Here is a 26,849-nt window from a genome sequence, read left to right on the forward strand (position 1 = left end):
GGATCAGCAATTTTGCTCTCTCACAAGGATTGAACCACTTTACAGTTTGCGTTATTTACCATTTCTTATAGCTGCTCGATCCAACATCGTATTGACATTAGATCAATTCATCAAACAACGCCACCAAACAAGTATTTGATTTTTTTTTTTTTTTTTTTGATGATAATTGGAGGCATATGCCACCCGATAACAAGTACTTGATTTTTGATGAAATGAATTGCTTCATTGAGCTAAAAGTACTCAGCAACATTCTTTAACAATAAAGCTTGCCTGATGACAAACCAGAACATACAAACTAATAAGATAGATGAACAAGACAAACTGTGTCCCAAGAGTTTATCTAGTCCACCATCCCTGGTCGTAGCGGCTCCAAATTTTTGAGCTCGTCAATCTTTTCTTCTTCCAGTTCGCCCAAAGCAACTCCACATATCAGATTTCATGATCTGACCAAGTCTAACAGAAATGGCAGGGATTCTTTGGTTCTGAATTCCGATCTTTGGACTGGCTCCCAGTTACGGAGGGATCTAGAGTCGGCCATGCTGTGGGTAAATGGGCCGATTTCAAGTGCAAGTTGCCATATGATTGACGAGAAATTCTTTATGCACCACAGATGAAAATTTTTTTGTATACCACGGGCAATGCAGAACGGGTGCATCACTTATGATGATTGGCTCGTGCACAGGATCAAAGCACGATATGCAAAAAAAAAAAATTATGCACAAGTCAACCACGACAGATAGTATGCACGATTCTGCACCGCCCATGGTGTACAAAAAATTTTTTTATGATTGACTGTCGAAATTGGTTCAGATCCAGCTAGGTCACATGGAAATTGTCTGAGAGTAGCAAGACAGCTCAAACTATTATGCCATTCATCATGTGTAAGGCCTCGTCTGCATCGGGAACAATTTTTTTTTTTACTAAATGGTTCTAAAAAAAAATTGGAAGATTTATTAGCATGCTTCTTTTGTTGTTACCATGTTGAAACCAACATTAAATATAGGAGTAGTGTTTTGGTGGGAGCATAAAGGAAATTAGGACATCAGGTTGTCAAACAGAGAGAATGGCTGAAAAACTAATGCCTAAATCAAGGTTCGTATGGTGCATAGTGATTTTGAGGCTATAGTCGGATGTTGAAAAGCGCTAACCGGGGTGGATGGATAGCTTTAAACCATATACAACGATTACTTAAAAGCTATGATTTGGCTAATGCTCACTTATCCTGCCTCTTTGACGATGGAAGTGCTCTCTAATTGAAAAAACAGTGATGCTGAGCCATTTTTTAGGGTAGTAACACAAATTCACTTATGCATAACCTTCACTTCCATTGAAATACCTAAGAACTCCACTTATCATGTAATTACGTCATAAATTTGTAATCACTTACCAGAATCTCACTTTGATACATGTCACATCAATAAACCATGGATCATATATGCCATAAAATATAGTCATATCAAAGAAAAAAATATGTTGTTTGGATCAGCTTAGTATGGAGAGATAGTATCACTGGTCATAACAATAGATGCTGCATCAACACAAGCATAAGAACCACTACACAATGAGCCGGGGAGAAGGTCCAGAACCAAGATTTATTGTTAAGAAGATCGCTTGTTGTAAGAAGTCTTGAAGGTATAATTTTAATAAGTTTTAACTAGATGAAGTTCCATTGACTATCAAAGTTTAACCACCAAAATTAAGTGGTCATTATAGAATCTATAGATAACCAAATAACTATTAGTAATCCGAAATCAAACACAACATTATATGTCCGCAAAAAGTCTTTTGAGATTTTTTTAATAAAAAATTTAGATTATTTTTTGGGTTGGTTAAAGTTTAATTTGTTCTTTAAACCATTATCTTACATTGGAAGAACTAGTGTAAGTAAAGCTGCATTTATTACTTTACTCACTGGTGGACTCTATTTGGATCTATGAGCCTTTTACCACTCATGCACATGCTCTCCCTCATTGATGGTCCACCTTGCATGTATATGATAGAGACAATAACTCTCTAGTATCTAACATGCCTCCAATCCAAATTTTACTACATTTCTTTCTTGGTTACCTGTATATAATGTCTAAAAGACAGACAATAACACTTTGTGTCTAGAATGCCTTTGGTTTAGCTTCTCCCATATTTATTCTTGGCTTTGCAAATCGGTTTCAAAAGACATTTAGGTATTATGTCATAAAATTTTACTTGTACTTTTATTTTTTAATTATTGCCAAATCTCACATTCATCATGACTTGAAATTTGACTCATCTAATGAGGTTTTCTCATAGATAACTATTATCAGCTGATTCAATCATATCTGATACAAAATTCTTAACAAATTTTTTCTCATGGAACATATATATGTGTGTGTGTGTGTGTGTGTGTGTGATGGTTTTATTTATAAATTAGGAAGCTTGGTTTGATACCGATGTTAAAGTATTAGTTCAATTATCCTTAAGCTGAATTTTGATGCTTCTATTATCTCTGATGATTTTGCAGCTGTCTTTATTGTTCGGGATCATTATGGAAAACTAATGAGAGCTAGAGGCAAGAAATTGTCACCTTCTTCTATTCCTCGTGCTAAAATGGTGGCTGCCTGGATGGATTGCAGGATTGCTATTCATGAGCTTCCTATATTAGAGCTGTGGTGGAGGGTAACTCTTTTACAGTTGTCCAATGACTGAATCAAAAATTCAAAACAAGTAAGTTGCCTCATCTTTTGTTGTAGGATTTGAATGTTTGGAGGCACATCCTTCATGCTTTTCGAGTCACTCATACATTTTAAGAAGTTAATAGAGCTGCTGATTACCTTGCTAATAAAGCTAGGATCATGGACTTTGATATTGGCCCAACAGATCATTTGTAATCTGATTTTATAGATATTCTTTTGTTTAATTATAGGGAGACTATTTTGGAACGATGATGGTGCTAATACATTATTTTCGGATGGTTCTTTGCTTCTTAATTATGCATTCTACTCTACCTTTCCTATATCAGCAATGTCAGCTTTGCCACAAGTTGAAATCTTGGGAGACAATGAATTGTTATTGGGACTATTTCAACTTTGGGTTCAATTATTACAAGGTCTAGTTAGCTCTTCTATATTTTTCTTGTTGTGGTACCTGTGTGTAGGTTCTTCCTTGCAAGTTTGTATACCTGAAAAAAGTTCAATTATTTTTATTTGAAGTGACCGAGGGGAAGAAGCAATTAATTTATAGTTGTGGGCAGTACTGTGATACCTGTGTGCTGATTTCTCCTTCCAACATTGTATTCCTGAAAAGAAGTCGATTATTTTCCAACATTGTATTCCTGAAAAGAAATCGATTATTTTTATTTTCCGGTGATTGTGGGAAAAAAACATTTTATTTATTATTGCAGATATATGAATAGCATATATGCAGATCACCAAGCTAATAACCGGTTAAATGTTTTAATGCGTATATTTTATTAACCATGAAGACAAGAACATATGATTGGAGCTGGCTGTAGGAAATTAAATACTATATATCCTGTTTAATCCAAGTTTGTTACAGTAACTTTTCACAGGGTTTTGGTATGTGAGAAAGGTTTCAGCTCATTCATAGGATTTTTTTCTGGACAGATTTTTTCAGATTGGGATGGTTTTTCACTTTTTTTTAATGTAAAGATTGGGATTGTCTTTTAATTTTGTTAACGCACCTTCAGTATCTTCCAAACACCTAGTTTTATATGTTTTGTTCTCCATATGGAAGTTCTTATGGGACAGCCATTTCAACACTTTTCTTCCATCCTCATCGAATAGTGGGCATTTTGGAATGCTGTAAACTGCTCTGCTTTTTGTTATAGCAAAGCTCCTGTATATTACAAAAAAAAAAAAATATTAATTCAATCGTGTCTACCACAATATGAAATTTTTTATAACTTTCTAATAAACTGTAGTTCGAGACAAAATTCTTGATAAGGTTTTTTTTATTAAAGTAAGATATATATGTTAGTATTATTTGTAGACGAGGATATGTTGATTTGATTTTAGTGAATACATTATTACTTGCATACACACATTTCTAAAATTAAATCAAACTGTTCATCACATTTACATTTGGAATTTTTACCTTGTAATTGTAGACATTGCCGATCACATATAATAAATTGAACTTTTGCTTCTTGTAATTCTGCACATAATCATTTTACTAAATTTGATTTTTTGTTTGACAAATATGTAATTATTAATAAAATTTTGATTTCATCCAATATTTCAAGTAGCTGTTATAATAAATTAATTGAAATATTCTTTTTTCAACATTATAACATAGAATTTTTATTTGTTAGTAAATTTTGTTACTAGTTAAGTAGTCAAAAGTCATGCAATATTAACCAAACATTCATACTTGATAAATGACAAAAAGTTGTAAAACATTATGAAAAACCATTATCTTTGTTTTATATGTTTTTGAGTGCAAATCCCTATGTGGTTCACCTAATCCAAGGCCCACGCCTAGGACAAAATTGTTGGTAAAGCCGTCCAAAAACTCGACGGAGTATGAACCAGACCAATTCAACAAATCCTTCATCACCCGTCCAAAAATTTCCAGAAGAAATCACACGTAACCTTTCGGTTTGGCAGTCTGGTTTTAAAACGACCACTTCAAATAAAAAACAATAATAAATTAAATCATAGATGCATGATCCAAGTCTAAGTCATTGGGCAAATTAGACCTCTGGTCCAAAAACAAAAAGTTATAAAATAGGCAAAGGTATCATATTTACTACCTGCTAGCATTTCATAAAAATCATAAATTTTGGAAAAAGAAAATCACAGAGGTGCAAGTAGATCCAGTTTGGCTGAAGATTTGGACTGAAAATCACCAGCATTCATTAGTCGGAGAAGGTTTTCTGCTTTTGGAAACCTAAAGAGGATCTCAGCTTAATGATGGTTATGGACGTTTGAAGTATGTGTCGAGGGGATTAGGTTATTGATTGAAATGGAAAGAAGGATACTTAAGATAATGCTCAATCTTATTCTCTGTTTACGTGGTTAGAAGGGTGGGAATGCGTTTAGATTTGTCAGATAATGGATAGGAGCAGTTTTACTACAGCTAATGGAGTATTAGTGTTGGATCTGTAGAAGAAGTAATCTTGATGTTGCCTGGATCTTCTTTAGTTGATGAAAGTCCGTAATTTGGGATGCGAAAGCAATTATAAGTCTCACCGTTTCTTCTCCGTGCAATACCTCGGTCAAAATCACTGGTCATAGGAGCCAGGGCCCAACTTGGAGTCGAGTGATCCAAGAACCAGTCACATTGCAAATGTTCATCTTATCCTGTTTTTGATCTAGCTGAATTTTTCTTAGTATATGTTACAGCTGTTAGTTACACATTGGCTCAATTTCCTCCACTGATCTTTTGGATACTTCTATTGTAGAGATGGTGCAATACAATGTGTACACATAGGAAACACAAGTAGCTTCTCTAGGAGCTCATGAACAGTTAATCTTGGAAGTTACGCCCTATGTTAATCTTCCTCGAGCACAAGCAGGGCTTCGCAGGTCAGTGTTAAATCCTTCGGTAATCGTCGCAATCATCTGTTTTCGGTATGTACTCCTTCCAATACTCGGGATAGCAGTGGTTAAGACGGCAGGCGAACTTGGATGCCTGACAAGATCTCCATTGTATCATCAAGTGCTGGTGATACAATTCACTCTTCCACCTGCCATGAGTAGTGGAATGGAATGCCAATATTCTTTTCATCTGTTAGTAGTGACCTAGTTTGGTCTATGGTTGCAAATGTAGCATGTATATGTCTTTCCATCTAATACTTACAACAATTATTTCTTTAATCTGTGCTTAGACTAAAGATGGATCGGAATGCAGGTACAATGGCTCAGTTGTTCTGTCATCTTTCTGTGGACCTACCTGCTTGCTGCCCTTGCACTGACAGTTTGGTCTCATGTAGATTTTATCCCTATGACATTTCATGCCCCAAATTCCCTCGGACTTGATTGAAGAATTTCATTCTGGGGGTTAGCTAGCCTTTCCTTTCCAAGTGTTGAAGTGTTTCTGGATATCAAAGGAATAGAGGACAATTTGTTTTTCAGTTGGAATTCTGTGCCAAAAACTCTGGAAAGAAGGTAAAAGGTTTAGCATGGGATGCTCACAGAAAACTCGGCTTTTCAGATAGGAGCCCTCCCCGCGGCACGAGTAAAACTATGGAGACGGGCAAAGTGTAGATTTTTCTAAGAAAGATATAGGATTGGAAAACGTCAATGAGAATAAATCATTAAACCAAAATATAGATGACGAATAAGATCTTGGTGTAAGCTGCCGCTTTAAACTTCTCCGGTGATATTTTTTTTCAATCAATAACTTGATGGAGTCATACGCTCGCATGAAGTTAGTTCTTGTTGGTGGTGAGTATTGAGAATTAAAATCCTTTCTACTTTGCGGTTGATTGGAAGACGTTAATGTCAATCCAGACGCCCGTATGTCACACGACAGCCATAATTGGGAGACCCACCTAAGGATAACGATATGATTGGTTGGAAGTAAGGATTATAAGAAACTCACGCGCATTGCAAGTGGTCAGAAATTGAGTTACAGCTCATTTAATATTTATAATTTTATTTTTTATTTAAAAATTTTATATGATAAAAATATTTTTATTTTTTAAAAAAAATTATGATATTTTATACATATTATGATTCTTACATGCAGGATGTCATAATATGATTTAAAAAATTATAATATCACATAATATATTATGACATTTTGTATCAAATTATTACTTCCTGCATATAGGATGTCATAATATGATTTAAAATGTCATAATATAAAATAAATATTTTTATTCAATTTTCAACACGCATTTAATGTCTATAGTTTTGCTTTTTCGTTTGAAAATTTTGAATGACTAAAATATCTTTGTTCTTTAAAAAAAAATTATAACATCATATAGTATATTATAATATCCTGCATCAAAATTATGACTTCTGCACGCAAGATGTCATAATATGAATATAAAATATCATAATTTTTTTCAAAAATTAAAAATATTTTTAAATTAAAAAATAAAATCACAACATTAAATGTGGATTAAAAAATGATGACTATGTAGATCAATCATATAAAATAATATGCTCTAAATAAAATTTTCTACACCACCCATGATGCACAAAGAATTTTACTTCGAGTCAAACACTTTTAGACCCACTCCCAACCATGATCGTTTCTTTTTTGTCTTTTTCAAGGCGGGGTAAGAGTCATTTCAAGTCTTTTTTAAGAATCAGTCCCCAATAGACCTCATCTAACCTATAAAACCTAATCCTTGCAGCTCTTACCATCGAATTTCATTATATGATTTAGACGACTAGCATAAGAAAATGAAAAACCACTTCAACCTAATCTAAATGGCTTACATCCAAACAGATCTCTAACTTGACGACCTGAGTCGGATCAAAACTCTAACCCGTATCTTAAATTTTGACCCTACCCGGCAATAAACTAGAAAATAATAATAATAATAATAATACTTGAACAAGCCCAGCCCAAATAAGGTTAAATCAGGATTTGAAGTCCGATCAATTTTTGCAACCCTTAGACCCCACGGCACAATGGACGGTGGTTGCATGTTACCACTCATATTTACCGGAACCCCCTCCCCTCTTGTCCAAATGGCAAGAGAAGATATCATCCGATGAAGCACTTGGTGGTATGAGCTTGTATCTTAGTCTTTGACAATAAGAGTTGCATTACATCCACCTTAACACAGATCCCCATTTCAAAACTAGTCACAAAATAGTGTGGATAAGAATTATAGTAACAAAAGAACATTCCAAATAAGAAGCTGCTCTTCTCTCTTCTTATTTTATTGGCAGACTAAGAGAAGCTAATCCATTCCCATTCCACTCTGGAATCTACATTCCAGAGTGGAATGCAGATTGACAGGGAAGCCAATCCCTAATTTTATTGGTAGACTAAGAGAAGCCAATATTTAATTTTATTGGCAGACTAAGAGAAGCAAATCCAAACCTTTCCACCCTGCATCCACCCCACCTTAGAGAGCTTACTTCAACTGGAATTGAATCCCCGTCCCTTTTCCCAAGAGGCAAAGGATCATCAAATGAAGCTCTCGATCGTATGAGCTTGTATCTCCGCCCTTTCACCATAAGAGTTTTGCATAACATCCACCTCAACAATCCTACATCTGTTTCTCATTTCAAAACTAGTCATAGAATGGTATCAATAAGAATAATAGGAATAAAAGAGCATTCCAAACAGGAAGTAAAGTGCAGCATGATTCAATGAGCATAAATCTGAACATTGACAGCAACTAGACTATATTTCGCTAATATTATGGTACATATCCTTTCTTATAAAATCAAAATCTTACAATAACCTGATAAAATAAATAAAGGAAAACAAATAGCGTTGCCTATAAACTTAAAAATAAAAAATAAATGCTAGAACACAAGCGAGAGGAGTAACGTTACATGTATCCCTATATAAGTGTGAGTTCAAGCTTGGGTCTGCTCGGCTGAGGTTCCACCACTTCCATGTGAATCCTGACGGTGTTCAAGATACCATAACTGATGTTCGTCCCTGTCCTCGTCACTCTTTGATGCACCTCATCTACCACCCAATCACCTCCTTTCTCTCCCCTTGGCATCAAGTATACCGGCCCCTCTATACCAAACCTGGAAAATGTCACGCCAAATTTAGTGCCAAACTTCGCCATATTAATCGGCTACATTTGCTTCATATTCCATATGGTACATTTGTAATTATTTTTGTCAAAGGAAACTTACGAAAGCATCGGGCGTAATATTGATTTACAGAAGGAAACTAAAGTAATATAAACATAAACCAAGTTAAAACCACACCCAATAAGAGCAGTCTGCTCAACTTATTGGCCAAACAGCTAATTTTCATCAGACGAGTAAATAGAATATAGAGAACCTAGTTGGAATCATTTGATAAATTTCCATCTAAAAGTTGTAAAAAACACTCCACGAACAGTAATGATTTGAACTCTGCTTTCCAGGTGAACTCATGGTCGTCGTCTTCAAGTAAAGATTGCTAGAAGCAATTAAAATGGAAGGAGAAACCTTTGCTGTCATATGATTTAATATTGCTCAAGGGGGAAAAAAGATAAATCAGCATGAGTGTCCAGTAACAATATTTGAGTAAGATTAAGATTAATTTGATAAATAACCAAGATTAAAAGAAAATAAGAAGCAACAGCAATTACATTACCATCACAAAAAGTATAAGCCCGCAAGGAAAACAACACGTACACACACCAAAAAAAAAAGGGGGAAAGAAAAAAGAGAGGGTACTTCTACTAACTATGACCAGACCAGAGTCCATGGCAATTGAAGTCAACTGAATATCAGTTATTAAGAACCTCAAAAAGTTCATCTAATTATAGCAGCATCTCATCATCATATTATGCAGTTCCTTGAACATATGGACAGATAAGAGGTACAGAAGAACGTACTTGGGAATGAAAACTATAAAACCATTGGACTTTATCTTCACTATCCTGGCTTCTGTGTCGGTTGGCCTGCAACAGAAAATGCACATATGTTTTATAGAAGCATTTGAAGAAAAGATAAATAGTTGTTTTGAAGCAAGAATATTACCGTTTTCTGAAATATATTAGTGTGTGGAGCTCAACTGAGGCTCGGCTTGCCATCTGGGCATTTCGGTGACGGTAATTCAAATCTGAAAATCACAATTTTCAAAAGTTAGGAAGCAATAAATAAATTATACAACAAGAAAGTATAGCATTAGTAATTAAATACTTACTGTCAGCGATGCTTGTAAGTTGCGGACCATCCATAAAAATTGGTGGAAGCTTGGCAATTCCTAGAGCTGCAGCTAACAATCTGTGAACAATGACATCTGCAAGAAATAATTTAACAGTATTAGTATATACATTTTCAAACTTTTGATTATGAAAACTGTCCTATTCCTCAACAAAGATGGAGGTTAATCACCCAAGTATTTTATTAAGGAATAAGGGATTTTAATGGAGAAATAATCTAACAAAATAATAAAATCAATATGCTGCCTTGTCACTGATTCAGCAGATGAGCAATATTAACCCAAGAATTGATTTTGATGATGCCAATATACTTAAGTACGTTTGATACTAATGCAAACTTGAGAGCATGATGTTCATAGCTTACACAAACAATCAAGAAGAAGCCTTTCAAAACTCGTTAAGGAGAAGTTGCTCAAGATGCTCAACAAAGGACAAAGGATAAGAGTCAACCTTGATACACTTGAGCTAGCTCTAGCACACTCCAAACAAAATTTGCACAATCCAAGAGTCGACCCCAAAAAATCATAAGTCGACTCCAGTAGACAAGTCAATCCCATTAGAGCAAGAGTCAACTCTGGAATGGTCTCAGGATGCCATACAAATAGTAGTAGAAAAAAAGGTCCTAAATATAAGCCAACTCTAGAAATTCACGGGTCAACTCTAGAATGGTCTCAAGCTACAGATAGAGAGCAGTAAAAATTGAGAACAACTCAAGCCAACTCTAAAAAAATCATGAGCTAACTCCAATGGAACTCAAGTCGACCCCAGATTGATCACAATCAAAAGACAGAAAGCTATACAATCGACCCTTGAAAAGCTGAGTCAACTCCTGAAGAAACTGAGTTGACTCCTCTGTGTCTGACAAGCATCATAGCTAGTTTTGCAGAAATTCTCCAACGACTAGAAAAGTCCTCTAAGGGCTAGTTTGAATCCTCCAATTGTCATTTTGCCTTAGCTGGTCATTTTTAGAGGTATTTAAAGTAGAAAATTAAATTGAAAAGTAGAAAAAAAAAGTAATAATAGAGTAGAAAAGAAGAAAAGAATACACAATTCGAGAAGTCATTGCATTCAAGAGACATCTACATCAACTTCCTTGGGCTATAAAGAATATTCATTTCTTGAACCTTAAAATTGTTACTTATTGTATTTTTGAGTTTGTAACAAATTTCTTAAATATATAAACTTGGAGATTTAGACTAGTCCAAGCCCATAATTGGACGGTTGTATTTGACTAAGTCAAGGAGGAGCATAGTTGGGAAGATTTTAGTTGGTGAACCTATGCAAAACAACTAAATTGTTTATGATCGCAATGAAAACAATCAAACCATAATCAAGAGGATTATAGTAAAATTTTCAAGTAGAGAGATGTGGGGAGTGGACACAGATGCTAAATTTGACACCGAAACACTATAAATCAATTGTGTTTATAATTCTATAATTGTCTATTTTTAGTTTTAGCCACATATCATATCTCTCTTCTTGCACTTCACAAGCAAACTTTTAAATTGATAGTTAGTGCACATGTTTTAATTATGAAGTTTATGAAAAACCCAATTTATCCCTCCCCCAATTCACCCCCCCCCCCTCTTGGGTTGCTCCTTTTAGGCAACAAGCAAAAAATAATATTTTCTATTTGAGTCATGTAGGAGTGCAATTTCAGCAGTAGACATGCACATCTCGTAGAACTATCAAGAACTTCATGAATAAGAGACAAAAAGGGGATTCCTCAAAAATTATTATCGATATCCCTCTATATCTGCTTGAGACCTGTTTCTACAAAGATTCATGTCCACCATGATCTCATATCCTATTTATAACAACATAACAAAGACAGGCAAAAAGAAAAATAACATCTAAAAGCATTTGTGAAGCCGATCAAAGAAAAGGATGATATGATCAAAAAGGTGTGTTTAAATGAAATCTTCGTTATATTTGACAAATGCTTTTCTTAACAAGAGATGACTGGTATATATAATGAGATGTTGAAAGTCTAAATATGACCATACAAAGATGATAGAGTGTTGATGCCAAGAAGGAATATTCAAGAGGGAAAAAAAAATACCCACAGAAATATCTGCATATTCCAACTTTTACCATTACTTAAGATTAAGAAAGAAGAAACTCCAAGCAACAACTTTCCGATCTCTCCACAGGTGTTTAGAAAAAAACAATACACTCAGGACAGGTGGCAAACCAAGGAAGTAGAAATGAATGATCTTCATTGCTCTATTATCAAGAGTGAGGTAATTACACATATTAACTTCTCTGTAGACCTGTTTAATGTATAAAAACATCCTTTTCTCTTTCCACAATGGGAATTCTCTCCCATCTTTTTCTGAGAAAAATGAGTTTTTTCTTTTTTCAAGATCATTCATTTTTTCTACCAACACCATAGAGTTGATTGGTTGATAAAAACATCTAAATACATTGACTAACTACTAGTGAAGCCATAAGCATTATGGATTATCTCATTAACATTGGTTATTCAGATAATGTAGGGGGAAAGTTCATAAATCATTAAATTTTATAATACAAAGAAGTAATAACCCCTTAACTTGCGTATCTGTGAAATGGAGGAGTCAGAGGGATATAGAAAGGTGTAGCAAGTCAATAACAGCAACATTCACAATCAGTTGCAGGAACATTTGTTATTATTCTTTTATCATAAACCTAATCTGCGGGCTACAAAGTATTAGAAATTTAAAGTACTCAACTGTTCATTGAGCCATAATCAACTTGTGTGCTCTGACTGTCCAAACTTGGTATTCAAATACTTAAAAGGGAAAAGATTCATAATTTTTTTAGACAGGCATAGGACAAAAAACAAGTCATACTCAACTAACCTGCATATCTGCGTATAGGAGAGGTGAAATGAGTATAAAGAGCTGCTGCAAGTCCATAATGGTGATATTCAGAGGGGCTTAAATCTCCACTACAGAAGTAGACTGCCTATATAATTTAAGCACAATTTCATATTAAACATTCATAGTCAAAGATAAATATTCAGCAACAATATGACTTTTCAAAATCCAGTTAATGCACCTGAGTCATGCATCTAGTAGCTAGAATCCTGATCAGCTTATTGAAGTATGGATCATCACCCTGCAGATCAATTAACAGCAAATTTCAAGATGAACACCTAACTCAAAGCAAATAATTCTGTTTCAAAACTTACCAACTTGTAAAGACATGCACTATAAACAATACGAATCACAAAAGAGACATACTAAGACATCACCAAGAGTACTGAATTAGGGAATCCTTACCACCGCATGATCAAGTGAATCAGCAAGTGCTTTTGAAGATGAAACATCCAAATCCAGGCCAACAGCAGCAGCTGTGCGCAATAATGGTTCAAGCATCTCTTTGGTTGGGATAGGATGGCGCCTGATTTCATAATCAAAAGTTAAGAAACATATATTATGTCAGTACTTAAAATTGATTAGAAAATTGCATAAAAACATTTTCATGGTAGTTTTCTACTGTGACAAAAATGTACATACCTTGAAGCATACAGCTAAAATGCAAAAGCTATCTAACAACTAGTATCTAATAATGCATCATCAGATGCAATGTAGTTTAGAGGGATTCTTCCAGCTAACTTAAATAGTTCAAGAATCACAAACTAATGCAAATTTAAACAATGACTTGAGATGAGCACTCGATCATGAGGAACTGGGAAGCCATAATAATTATGAATTATCTCACAACCAAATTAGTTATTTGGATGATGTACAGGAAAAGTTCATAAATAATTAAATATTGTCCATTTAAAGAAGTAATAACCCCTTAATTGCATATCTGCGAAATAGAGGAGTCAGAGGGATATAGAAAGGCGTAGCAAGCCAGTAATGGTGATTTTCTCAACCAGATGCATGAACATTTTAGATATGAACATAACATTATGAGGCACTAGGACCATTTCAGGGGTGCATTTAATATTATGATGCTGTTCATCTTGTGCAAACAGTTTTTCCATGTATGATCCAAGTAAAATATTTTCAATATGCTTTTTAACTTTAATCAAGACTTGTCCAATCTCACTGTGGTCATCCTAAAAGATCAGAGTATAATCACTTAAGGTTGAGATCGTTTCACAATCAACATACTACCTAACCCCACCTGCTACCCGTTGGTGTCTGGTTCCTGGTTGAGGCAATCTTCAGAAAGACTCTAAAGGACTTGTGTGATAGCTAGAAGGCCAATCATACTGGTTCAAGTTAAGCCCACGCAAATAGAGAGCCTCCAATATTCTTTATAACCTTGCATTATACTAGATAAAGAGCAAAGAAGGCAAGATTTGATATTTGGAACCACATATGTTTCCTTGCAAGATAATAATAATCAAGAGACAAATAAACATCTAACATTTGACTATGCCAAAACTAACATAGCCCACAGAGAAGCATGGTTATTTTGCAACAAGTCCATAAAAAATGAATCCATATGATTACAGCATGGGATTGTCTTTGTTTCACCTCAACATATTGTTTTGAAATTTTCAAGGATGCTACATGAATCTAGTAAGGTAGAGGCAAAAATAAACTAATATATGAAATCATCAGAATTATAAGAGATTCTTTGCATAGATGCAGAGTTTTTTATTCCACAAAACTAGAATTTTTCAGTGGGCAGGGTCAAAAAGCATCATAAACAGCCAATAGGCATGTTGTTGATACATTTCCAACATCAATACCTGAGGTGGAAGAATCCAGTTACCAGGTTTATGATCTACCCATAATGTGGTATATCAGTAAACCACTTTTTGGAAACTAATCATGACATAACACACATCAATATCAAGTCAGCTTTACAAAACTTTTCTCTATAGTATAATCACTGTAGTCAATTCATGCACCTGTTTTAAAATCTTAACAGGCCATTCCTCAATCATTCATCACTAAAATGATGCCATGTTCTCAAAAATTTTCCAGGCCCTTGCATAGATGCTTGGGTAATGTAAAGCACCAACAAAGAAGTGCCTTGACATACTCCAAGCAAGGAAGGCTTCATAAGGCAATCCCAAGGGTAGAAGGCAGAACCATCCTCAACCACCTGATTTTGGGCATACTGATGTGGACCAGGACAGTTCAGGCAATGAAATCAAGAAACTGGTGGGGGGCGGGGGGGAGGAAGAGGAAGAGAGAGGAAAGGTCGAACGGCCAGTGGAGGGTGACAAAGGGTCGGAGGGCCGGGAAGCCACATGAAGGAGCAGAGGATGGGCTCCGCCTCTGGTACCCTTGTTTCAAATGCTCTTCCTCCACCCCTCCACCACCATTTCCCTCTCTCCCTTCCTTGCTCCCTCTCCCTCCCTCCCTCCGCTTCTCTCTCGCTCCACCGCCCTATCCCACTCTCTCTCTCTCCCCCCTTCCTCTCTCTCTCCCTCCCTCTCTCTCATTGTCCCTATCCACCTCCCTTGCCAGTTTCCCTTTGTTGGTTCATGCTGGAATGGCACGGCACCAATACTGGTGGACCTCCTCGATTTAAACCATTACCACTTGTAACACATTGACCTCAATGGTTAATTTTTTTGATTCTTGCATTGTTTTCCAATAAAATATGCTATTTGTTTCTAGATTTCCACATGTTAGCTTCTAAAATCTTATGTACATTATTAATCTCACAATTTTTTAAATCTGCATATTGATTCCTACTACTGTATAACCTATTGCATATAGGTCCTTGGAGTCTAGGTAACTACAATTGGAAGAAATATTCGTAGAAAATCCCTTAAACAGCCAGTTTTTAATGATCTTTTGCATATGAGTCCCTAAAATCTTCTTGATTTTGTATGTTAGTCCCATATTTGTCTAGACACATAAACATATAACTCATTGCATATTTAACTTAACTCTGGTTGCTATAGTGAATATTCCTATTTATCCTTAATTTCTCTCCACTCCCTGATCTGATGTTTCATATTCAAACGATTGAAATTTTTTCAATTTTAAATTTTGTTAAGCAAAAACAAATCTTCCATTTGTACCTCTCTTGCTAAAATGTTCATCTGTAGGGAGTAAAAGTGTAATCACTGGAGCTTTCTAGAAAGACAGAAGACAAGACAAAGGTTGAGAAAAGATGGATGGAAAAAAGAGGATGGGAAACCATAAGTCACAACCCAAAGTTCTCAGAGAGGACTTAATCTTGTGTTTTCTCTTCAACAGAAGGACAAGCAAGAGCATTTGGCTTGTCTGACCACTTGAATCAAGATAGATAAGAAGAAATACTGATCTGCTAACTGGTGTAATTTTAGGGATTAGTACAAAGATTTTAGGGAAAAAAGGATTAATATGCAAAGAAGGAAGATATTAGGGATTAATATGCAAAAAGCCCTTATTTGTAAAGAACAAATTAGCGCTTCATTTTCTTATGCAAGTGCCTTGCGTTAGGCCACAGAGGGTCATAGTCCTAACAGGTGCCTTTAGCCTTTGACAATCTCGACTACATCAATTAAACCTAGATGCTAATGGATAAAATCATCTACATACCTTAACAAGGAGCACAAAGGAAAATGTTTCAAAATCTTTTCTGCAACTGAAACATTGGCAGCGAGCATAAACTCCTCAATCATTTGATTTGCCTCTCGAATTTGATACATGCCTGCCACCATAATTTAAAATTCAGCTCAGTTCTGAGGTGTTTAGTAATAGAGATATGCGTAATTGTATAACAATATACCAATATCTAGAGGATCATGAGTTTCAGTATCAATTTGGAATTTGACTTCTGCGGAAGCAAGAGTAAGAGCTCCTCTTTCAATACGTTGGTGTCTCATAACCTGTATGATTGCATGATGAATGATAAAACAAGCTTAGATGATACAAAAGGAACTTCTTATCCACATCAAAATAGACCAGAGTTATAACACCAAAAAAAGGATGAAGGCATTATACTAGGAATACTAACCTTTGCTAATGAGTTCAAATTTCTCAGATCAGTGGTTAATGGATCCATCAAACGGCTGCAAGTTATATATGAGCAAATCATTTGCTTAAGCTTAAAGGTAGAAATAATAGAGCATCTCACATAGAGAGAAAAACTGAAAAAGCATAAGACCACACAATAAGTTTCACAATCAAATGCAGATATAAATTGGGATGGCAATTTCTGACCTGACCAATTTACCTGATCCGAATGACCCGCCTAATCCAACCAGAATAGTTGGGTTGGCAGGTCGAGTACAGGTTAGCCAATTACAACCCACTAGCGGGTTAGGTTGGGTTCAAGTCAAGCTCTCTCGACCATAAGATCAAGGGGGTATATAATAATTACTATTTTAATGTATTATATATAAATTTATCTAAATTTTAAATGGTTGTGTGGTGAATGTCAATCATTGGATCAATGATTCAATGGCTTAAAACATAAGAGGGACTCACCCATAAGCACCAAATCATGGTTCACCATACTGCCCCATACCAGATAGTACGGGGCATACCATATCGTACCGGTACGCCAAATCACTCCGTAACAATACAGGCGTACCGTATCATACCGCACCAAGTACCAACGCTATAATGAAATTTCACTGGTACAAAGTCCGAGACTGAGACAACGAAGATTGCACCAAATACAAACCTCATAGAATCTTTCTTCTCCATTGCATTCTCTACTCCACGACTCAAGCGGCACCATGACGCCACACCACACATGGCGCCACCTCATCTCACCACCACAACCAACGCCGCCGACACCAGACCGCTGCCTCGTCTCCTCAACTCCTTTCTCTCCACTCCATCCCTCTCTCCCACTGCCACCACCACCTTCCCCACCATCCTCTTCTTCCACCACCACATCCTCTCCTACCACCGTCCACTCTCCATCATCTTCACCAGTAGCACCTTCGCTCTCCCCAACCCTCCACCAAGTGAGCACTAGAAAAGCCTCTCTTCCCACCCTCCACCAAAGCAACCACTTTTCAAGCCCTCTGCATATTTTGAAGGAGAGAGGCCCCATCGTGTCATTGTCCATCACCAATATAACAGATTTTCAGGTACACGCAGTCTGCCATTTCTTCTCTTTTTTCCATTTTTCTATATAATGATGTATGTTTTTTCATCAGGATTTTGCTATAATCATGTATTAGGGTAATGTCCATAATTATATTGGCCATTGTAGTGTTTTGATTTTATGATCAATTAATGATGTCAATATGTTTTTTGACGTTTTTCTACCAAATAACTGATAATTTATTTTAGAATTTTTTAAAATGGCTACTCCTGCTGATGCTATTATTGATGTTGATATTGATCACGATCATGAAATTGATGATGATGATGATGATGATATTGATGAAAAAGATGTTATGGAATCTGATGTCCAATCAAGTATTGGTTGTGCACTCTGAAGCAATGAAGCATTGATAAGATTTGTTGGTCCTGATGGAAAATGCCAGGCTAAATGTAAAAAAGAAAAAGAAAAAAAGTTCCCCAAGTATTATATTGCCACTTCAAGGCATGGGAAAAAAATTGAAATGTCATATAGATAGTCATGAGAAACCAAAAAACAAAAATGTGAGTCAAATGATTTTGTCTCAATCCATAAGTTTGGGATAAGTGACAAATAGAGAATATAAGTATGATAATGAATCTTTTTTGGGATGCAATATGGACATGGCAATAGTGAGTCGTGACCATCCATTTTCGATTGTGAGCATGAGGACCTTAGACATTGTTTTGAACTGCTTAATCCTGACTTCAAACCTACTTCACATAACAATGGGAAGGCAGATATCCTTAAAAAATATCTTAAGGAGAGGGAGAACCATTTTGGATATTTGCAAACCACTCCTCAAAGGTTCAGCATACCACTGGCTTATGGACTTCATTGACCAATGATAGTCATCTGTGTCCCTGAACACTTTATTGGTGAAGATTGGACATTGCAAAAAAGAATCCTGAATTTTAGACACATGCCTCCACCCCCTACTGACTCGGCCCTCACGGTTATGATTTCTAACCTATTGATAAAGTTGAAAATTGAGAATGGGTTATCTACATTGACAGTGGATAATGTTTCAAGCAATGACACTCCGAAATGTACAAGGGAGAACTGAATATGAGGAAAGCACTTCCAGTTCATGGTCAATTTTTTCATTGTCGGTGTTATGCACATATCATAATTTAATTGTGCAAGAAGATCTAAAATGAAATAATAGTCGTAATTAGAAAATTTCGCATAGTGTCAAATACTTGAAAGGATCTCAAGTCTATAAGAAAAAATTGCCAAACGTGTGGAACAATTGAACTCAGACATAGAATAAAGACTGTATCAAGATGTTCCTACAGATAGATTCGACTTTTCTAATGCTTGACAGTGCACATACTTATTGCAATACCTTCAATAATTTGATGATACATGGTTTTAATTATGAAGATTGTCCAAGTGATGGTGAATGGGCCAAGACTGCCAGATGTCATAAATTTTTTGAAGTCTTTTATAATGCTTCAAATGTTTTCTTGGGTAAATCTTATCCCACATCCAGTTTGTATTTTCATAGGGTGTGGAACATATGGTGATGTTTGCATGAGGTGGTGACGAGCGATGACTAGTTCATACATGCAATGGCCACAAGGATGCAAGAAAAATTTGATAAGTATTGGAATGAGTTAACACAGTATTTGTTATTGCGGTGGCATTGGATCCTCACTATAAAATAGATGTAGTGAAGTATGCTTTCATGAATATTTATGGAAAGGAGGATGCTCGTAGACACAAAGCATATTTTGATGGTTTGTACGCTCTTTAATGAATATAGAAGCCAAGATCCACATGATAGCACCATCAAAACAAACCATGCATCATCTTCACAAGCGGGTGGAAATGACAACAAAGAGGATATGATGGAGGTAAAGTTACTATCATACATACATACATCCATCCATCCATCCATCCATCCATCCATGCATGCATGCATGCATGTATATATATATAGCATTTTAGAACTATAAGTTTTAATTTGTTAATATGCATTTAATGTAGGATATGACACTATCTCTAGTCATAGTTCTCTTGTTCAAGAAAAGAAATCTCAACTATGTATTTGAGCGAGACTCGTGCTGATAGACAACAACCTCAAGATATTTTGGCTTGATGACGAGCTAATGGATTCAGATTTTTTGAACTTGCTCAAATGGCTCAGGATATTATTGCTATCCATGTCTCAACATTGCTTTAGAATCCATTTTTAGTGCAAGATGAAGAGTGCTGGATGAATTTAGGAGTACTCTTAAGGCAAAAATTGTGAAGCTATTATATGCCTTTGGGATTGGGTATTTCACTTACAATATCAGTTCCTTATAATTCCTTTATGTAGATCTTTTATTAAAAACATGTCAATTTTCTGACATTAGTTTCATCTTTATAGATACGGTGAAGGAGGATGACAAAGAGGAAGAATTCGTTGGTGATCTCTCTTCACTAACCATTGGGAAGACTCAAATTAAAAATTTAAGTATAGACACATTTTCATTTGTGTCATATGCATGGTATTCCGTACTAGTCCGAACCGGACGTACCGTACTGAACCAACAGAGAAACGGTCCAGTTCGGGCCTAATTTTCGAAAAATGATCCGAACCGCACCGAACCGATCAGTTCGGTATGGTTCAAGCGTAACCGCCCGAAACCGGATGGTATTGCTCGGTTCGGCTCGGTTCAAGCCCGAATCGAGCCATACCGATCACGTGGGTGGGTGATGGGGGGGGGGTTGTGGGGTGGAGACTGCCAATTATTGGTGGCTTGGTGCTCTGCCTTTCGAGCCAGAGAAGCTCTCAGGCTTCAACGAGGCGATGACACATGCGAACAAAGCCCAAAAAAGAAAAAAATTTCCAAAAAAATTTTACAACTTCGAGGAAATGATATATTTAAATCGGAAGTAAGGTAATCCATCATTCTGTCACTAAATATTTTATCTTTCATCTTTTTTTGGCCAAAAAACGATAAGTAGAAAAATAAAAAGAAATCATGCCAAAATTTATGATTTTGGTATGATTTCATTATATATTGTAGATCATTGGATGATCTACACAATGACACTAAAATCACTAATTTTCGTTAATTATTTTTGTTACATATATATATTTACAATAAAAATTATTAAAAAAATAAATTAAAAAAATTGTAAAATCAAAATATTGTTTAGGATGATTCAAGCTACTTTCAGTATAAATTTATGTTGGATTATGAAGATTTTGATGCATGATATAAATAATAGCCTAGGCTTAATTTCAAATAAAATAAAAAAATAAATAACATCTAATGCATGTTAATGAGCTTAGAAAAATATATATAGCATTCATGACATCTTTCTACTTGGATCTAACTTCAAATATTTTTTTTGAATTTTCAAATTTAAAAATAATTTTTAATTATTTGAATAATAAAAAATATGTAATCGATTAAAAAAATATGTAAAATTAGTAATATATTTTAGCTAATTCAAAAGTATTATTTAAACACATAACATATTTTTTTGAATTTATGAGATTTAAAATTATTATTAAAATTTTATATATAAATAATTATGAAAAATTAGAAATATGAAACATATTAATCAGATATATTTTTTGAAGTTTAAAAATAATTTTTTATGATGAAAAATATAATATTTTTTATATTTATTAAACTATCATATTTTGTTAAACTTGCAGAAATAAGAAGCCAGAGCATGACGAGATACTCTCGACTCGGTACCATTGAAAATGCAAATGGTACAAAACAAAATTCAAAAAAAGAGGGTGACTAGATTGAAGCAACATTTGTTTGATGATTATCCCAATATGGCCATGTATTGAAAATACCCACAGAAAGTCCGACAGCTCATAAAGAACTACTTCGCTGATTCTAAAACAGCGAAGAAGAGGACAAAACAAAAGAAGACAGATGGACCGTCGAGTCGGAGAGCCATCTTTTTATCATTCTAGAGAGTCAAGGGCCTCCACTCCAGATGATGAATAGGTACAGATTGAGGCTATCATTCAGACAAGTTTGAATGATCAATACAGACTGGAGGAGATGGCCAAATATAGACAGCAATTTGGACCGTCATTTTATGAATCAGGATCCGACTATACAACTGCTGAGGGAGAGTCCGAGTTCAGGAAGACCACCTCTATCAGGAAGCCAGTTAGTAGAGCAGGCATAGTATTTCATCAATGCTAGGGGCTTTTGGCAGTAGAGGAGATCCTCCAAAAACATTCCAGTAGGAGCCACCATCCAGAATTTGGATTTACAGACTTTTCTAATAAGGATTCAAAACAACAGAGGGTTGACACTATGTTGAAGAAGGATAAAAAGAAGGATAAGCGGCGAGCTATTAGATCATGATTTTATTTCAACCACATTCCAGCTAATGCAGCGAAAAATACTTACTATCAATCTATCATTTCAGTCATACAGACTACCGGCCCCAGTGTAGATCCTCCAGCACCTAGGGATATCTATGGTCGACTTATTAACAGTAATAAAAAAAATTTGAAAAGATGAATTTCTTCTTACAAGAATAAATGGCCCATATATGGACTGACGATGATGTGTGATGATTGGACCGATCCTATTAGACGGAATATCATCAATTTTTTGACATATTGTAATGAAAAAATATTTTTTCACAAGTCAATTGATGCTTCAGATAGGATGCACGACGCCGCATACATCCTTGGACTGATGGGGGTGATTGATTCAGTAGGAAAACAGAATATCGTGCAGATCATCACAAATAATGGGCCGCAATATAAGGCCGTCGGCGAGTTGCTGATAGATTGGCAACCGTATATTTACTGGACACCATGTGCTGCACATTACATTGACCTCATGTTGATAAATATTGAAAGCTTCATAAAGTGCAGTAGATAGTAGACTCAGCCCAATCTATTACTAGATTTATCTACAATCATACATGAGTCCTATCATTGATGCAAAAATATACTGAGAGAAAGATCTTAAGATCGGATGGCACATGATTTGCTACAAACTACATAATACTTGATAGCCTTCTAACAGAAAAAAAAGTCTTACATCAGACGTTTGTCAATGCCTAATGGTAGGAGAGCATATATGCAAGGGCCGCCACTAACGAAAGTCGTGTGGAGAACTTGATGACCAATCAGTCATTCTGACAATGGACTGATAGGATAGTGTGTTGGATGTATACCCTAGAAGCCAATCTTGACTGACACATTTCATATCTCTAGGACATAATTTTGTACTTATTGGGCAGTTATATTACCATTCATGTCTATGTATCCATGAATCATCTAAGGGATTAACAAAATAATGACATATTCTCAAAGAGTTGAGAATTTGAGGCATATGTCATTGATGATTGATTCCTAAATTGCTCTTGATCATAAGATCATCATAAGGATAGTGATTGATCTGGATAGATCAGTGCACGGATCGCTTCCTTCGGACAGATGGATCTCGAGTCTGCAGTGTAGAGACACTGGAGCGAGTGCAGGTGTTGTTAGAGAATAACTAGTACTAAGCATGACCAACACGAGAAGTCACATGGATGTCTGCTCACTTGTTAGTGACTTTCTCGATGCTGCAGTTGTATGACTGATCCTTTGACCTGAGATGACACTACTGCTCGCAGTGAGGCTGCTGAAGTTTGACTGACACATCAACATAGATCTCAAGGAGCCCTTGTAGTGGATGTTGGCGACAATTAGTCCACTGTAGGAGTGGGGTGTGCATCAAGATGAAATCTATCAATCCTAGTAGAAAGGAATAGTCCTATGGGATTTAAAAGACTAAATCCTTAAGTCCATGACCATAGCAGTTTGATTGATAGAAAAGAATTTTCATAAAATCACATATGGACTTAAGCTGATTGAATCTATCATATGATCGATGTTGAGGTTTGACGATTTATCCATAACCTGCTATCTAGTCAGGATTCACGATAAAAGGACTGAATCACACGTTAACTACACCTAGAGATTCATTTCAGTTCTACTGGGTTGCTACTACATACTGCTAGGTGTCACTAGTGGATTGTGAGAGCTCACTAGGATTGTTCTGGATCAACAATCCTTGTTGAATTATAGTGAAATTATTCCGACCCATTGAAAAGAGTTTCAATGATACAATGATAGAAATCATTGTATGTCTCACTATCAGATAGAATTAAACCTATGAGGTCACACAACAAAGAGATTAGGCCTGGAATAAGTAATTGAGCTTATAAAGTATCAATTGGGTTTAGAGAAATCCATTGGGTTCATGATAACCTTGCTAGCACATGGTTGGACCCAATTTCTTTTTCCGTTAGAATTACTTATTTCATAAGTTAATTCTAACTTAATTATCTGCTAATAATATACATGAATAAGATTCATGAGACTCCAATTGTTGGGTGTCTAAGGTTATGGATCACATAAATTAAGGATGCAAGTCCCTTATGAATCTCTTTGATAGTTATTATGCGGCGCCACCTTGATTTAATCAATTTGGGCGTGTCCATTGATTAGAGGGCCTTTTGTTTTCATATGGAGCATCTCTTGGGTGTGTTTTGGGGTGTCTAATTATGGATGCAAGGGCTCCAATTATTGGTGCCTAATGGGCTTCCTAATGTAAGTTGGATAACTTAAGTTAATAAGAATCCTAATGTAAGGAAGACTTATATTATGAGATTGAATAGGATTTAATCCTTATGTCTATTTAAAAGGACCTCCCCTAAGGTCCCTAGAGCATCAAAACCAGCAGCCCCTCACACCCAAAGGGTCTCCTCATGCCCTCTCTTCCTCTCCCTTTCTCTTCTCTTGGGTGTTCTATATACCCCTTCCTTGGGACGCGCATCCCAAGGAGTTCCATGCCCAAAGGAGTTTGGGTGCCTCTTCTTTGCTGGTTTCTAACATCTGGTAGCAGCACATAGCAAGGAGAAACTTTAGAAAATAGGAGAAGAAGAAGATCAAGGAGAAAGATTAAGTGTTGATCGCGATCCAAACTTCGTTTAGATTCAACAGGCTGAATTTTGGAGAACCAAAATTCAGATTAAAGAAGACTGTTCCAGACTGATTCCGAGTGGATACTCGTAGAGGCCGGACACTTGTGCGGCTAACAGAGAGCCTCGTCTCTTCCAGATCCAGATTTGAAGAAAGAGATTGCGAAACAGATATTTGATTTGATCACAATCTAAATTTCAACATATGAAATAGATCCATGTGTTTTTATATTTTTATACATGCAAAATTCAGATTAAAAGTGTTTTAATCTTATTCTCCGCTGCGGTGTTTAGAAAATAAAAGTTTTGAAACACATATGCATGTACCAAACCCGAATTCCAACATAGTGAAGGTTATCAAGCCATTATACGAGGTACTTCGCACCATGGACAGTGAAAGATACTCTCAGATGAGCTTCTTGCATCACATGATGGAAAGGATAAAGAAATAGATCAGTGAGATAGATTCGAAATATACTTAGGAATACATCAACATCATTAAGCGTCGCTGGGACTATCAGATGGATAGGAATTTGCATCTAGCCGATAAACACGAATTCAATAAGCATCTGAAAATTTTTCTTTTCCTGTACTTGTATAAATTTACTTAATCATTTGTGAAATTTATTTTTAGCTTACTATTTGAATCCGAAATTTCAGTACACCATATCTGAGATAGATATGGATAATGAGCTTCTCACTGCTCTCCGTAATATGATATATAAGATGGTGCCTGATCCAAAAATCGCATCTATGTTAAGTCAATTAACGTGCAAGCATTTAATTTAATTCGATCTGTAATTAATAATATATTTATTAGTTTAATAAATATATTTTTCACAGACGAAATAGTTTAGAGAGAGGACAGACAGCTTTGAAGTCTCATCGGTTGTCGTAAGCAAAAAGATGAATCCAGATAAATTACATATCAATACTGAGAATTTTGTTGATATTACATGCCTACTAATATCATGAAATCTAATATGTTATTTTGTTTAATATTCTTGCAGCTGAATGATGAATTCATTTTGGACAATCCACACAAAATTTAAAAAATATGGCCATCCATATTCTTTCCCAGACTATCTCCTCTAGTGGGTGTGAGCAAGATTTAAAATCCCATGGGATGGGGGCATCCCAGTTTTCGCCCGAAACGGGATGCCCCCTATCCCGCCCCGTCTAGGTGGCCATCCCGATCCGACGTCCCGATACATACTTGGGACATCTTTTTATATATATAAATATCTTTTTCTTTGAATTTATCTTGAAGTTTTACTGATCTATTTGTAGGTGTGATTTTTTTTAAATTTATATTAGAGTGCGACAGACGTGAAGACCAAATTTACGGAGTCTGGATTCAAGTTTCTATTGCATGCACTTGGTGCAATTGGACCACATCAAATCTTATAGTCCATAACACGTCGCGCTAGCCATTCTATCTCGCCAATTCCCGATTGTGCGCTATCCACCGTAGCCCTCCTATCGTGCCAATTCCCGATTGCACGCTATCCATGGTGCATCCGCTAGCCCTTTTGGCTCGCGGATTCCTGATCGCACGCTATCCACCATGCATATGCTTGGGGATTTGCCCTGGTTCACGTGGCCTGGGTTTGACGTTACGCTTGATCGGAGAGACCCTTCCGTATCAGAGCCCAAAGACCCCGAGGCTCGAGCTCCTTTTCCTCCCCGTTTGGTGCTCTCTCCTCCCTCCCTCTCCGTCCGTGGGCTTGGTCACTCGTCGAAAATCCAATGGCCCCATTCCTCTCTTCTCCCCCAGTTGTCTTCCTCCCAACATACCCAGCTCTCGAAAAACAAAAATCGAAAGGAGAAGGTCGTGCTCCCTCCGACGACGATGTCGACGACGATGCCGATGCCGACGCACTATCAAAAAAAGAGATCAATGTTCTTTTTCCTTCATTCTTCTCCCCTCCCGACGACTTGTTCGCAGCCGACAATGAGAAAATAACTAAGGCACAATCGGGACAGTCGTATCGATGCCTGATCCGATCGAGATGATGACAAGACGATCGGGATGAAGGCCGAAAATTGGTTTCAAAGTCCCGCACCCGTCCCTGGTGCCGGAATCTCAAAGAAACGGGACGGA

General features: G+C 36.2%; 1 protein-coding gene across 2 annotated transcripts in view; it reads right to left on the reverse strand.

Moving 5' to 3' along the window:
- Positions 1 to 8,312: 8,312 nt before the first annotated feature.
- LOC105043168 (exosome complex exonuclease RRP44 homolog A) overlaps positions 8,313 to 26,849 on the reverse strand; it is a 34,117-nt gene continuing 15,580 nt past the window's right edge. For both annotated transcript variants that reach the window (XM_073256081.1, XM_073256082.1), the window contains exons 15-24: positions 16,706 to 16,760; positions 16,478 to 16,577; positions 16,288 to 16,399; positions 13,066 to 13,186; positions 12,842 to 12,901; positions 12,643 to 12,748; positions 9,781 to 9,876; positions 9,615 to 9,696; positions 9,470 to 9,535; positions 8,313 to 8,666 (exon numbers count right to left, since the gene is read on the reverse strand). In XM_073256081.1, coding sequence (XP_073112182.1) covers positions 8,471 to 8,666; positions 9,470 to 9,535; positions 9,615 to 9,696; positions 9,781 to 9,876; positions 12,643 to 12,748; positions 12,842 to 12,901; positions 13,066 to 13,186; positions 16,288 to 16,399; positions 16,478 to 16,577; positions 16,706 to 16,760 — 994 coding nt within the window. In that variant the 3' untranslated portion in view covers positions 8,313 to 8,470. The remainder of the gene's footprint in view (positions 8,667 to 9,469; positions 9,536 to 9,614; positions 9,697 to 9,780; positions 9,877 to 12,642; positions 12,749 to 12,841; positions 12,902 to 13,065; positions 13,187 to 16,287; positions 16,400 to 16,477; positions 16,578 to 16,705; positions 16,761 to 26,849) is intronic.

Source organism: Elaeis guineensis, chromosome 4 (assembly GCF_000442705.2).
Source record: "Elaeis guineensis isolate ETL-2024a chromosome 4, EG11, whole genome shotgun sequence".
NCBI lineage: Eukaryota > Viridiplantae > Streptophyta > Magnoliopsida > Arecales > Arecaceae > Elaeis > Elaeis guineensis.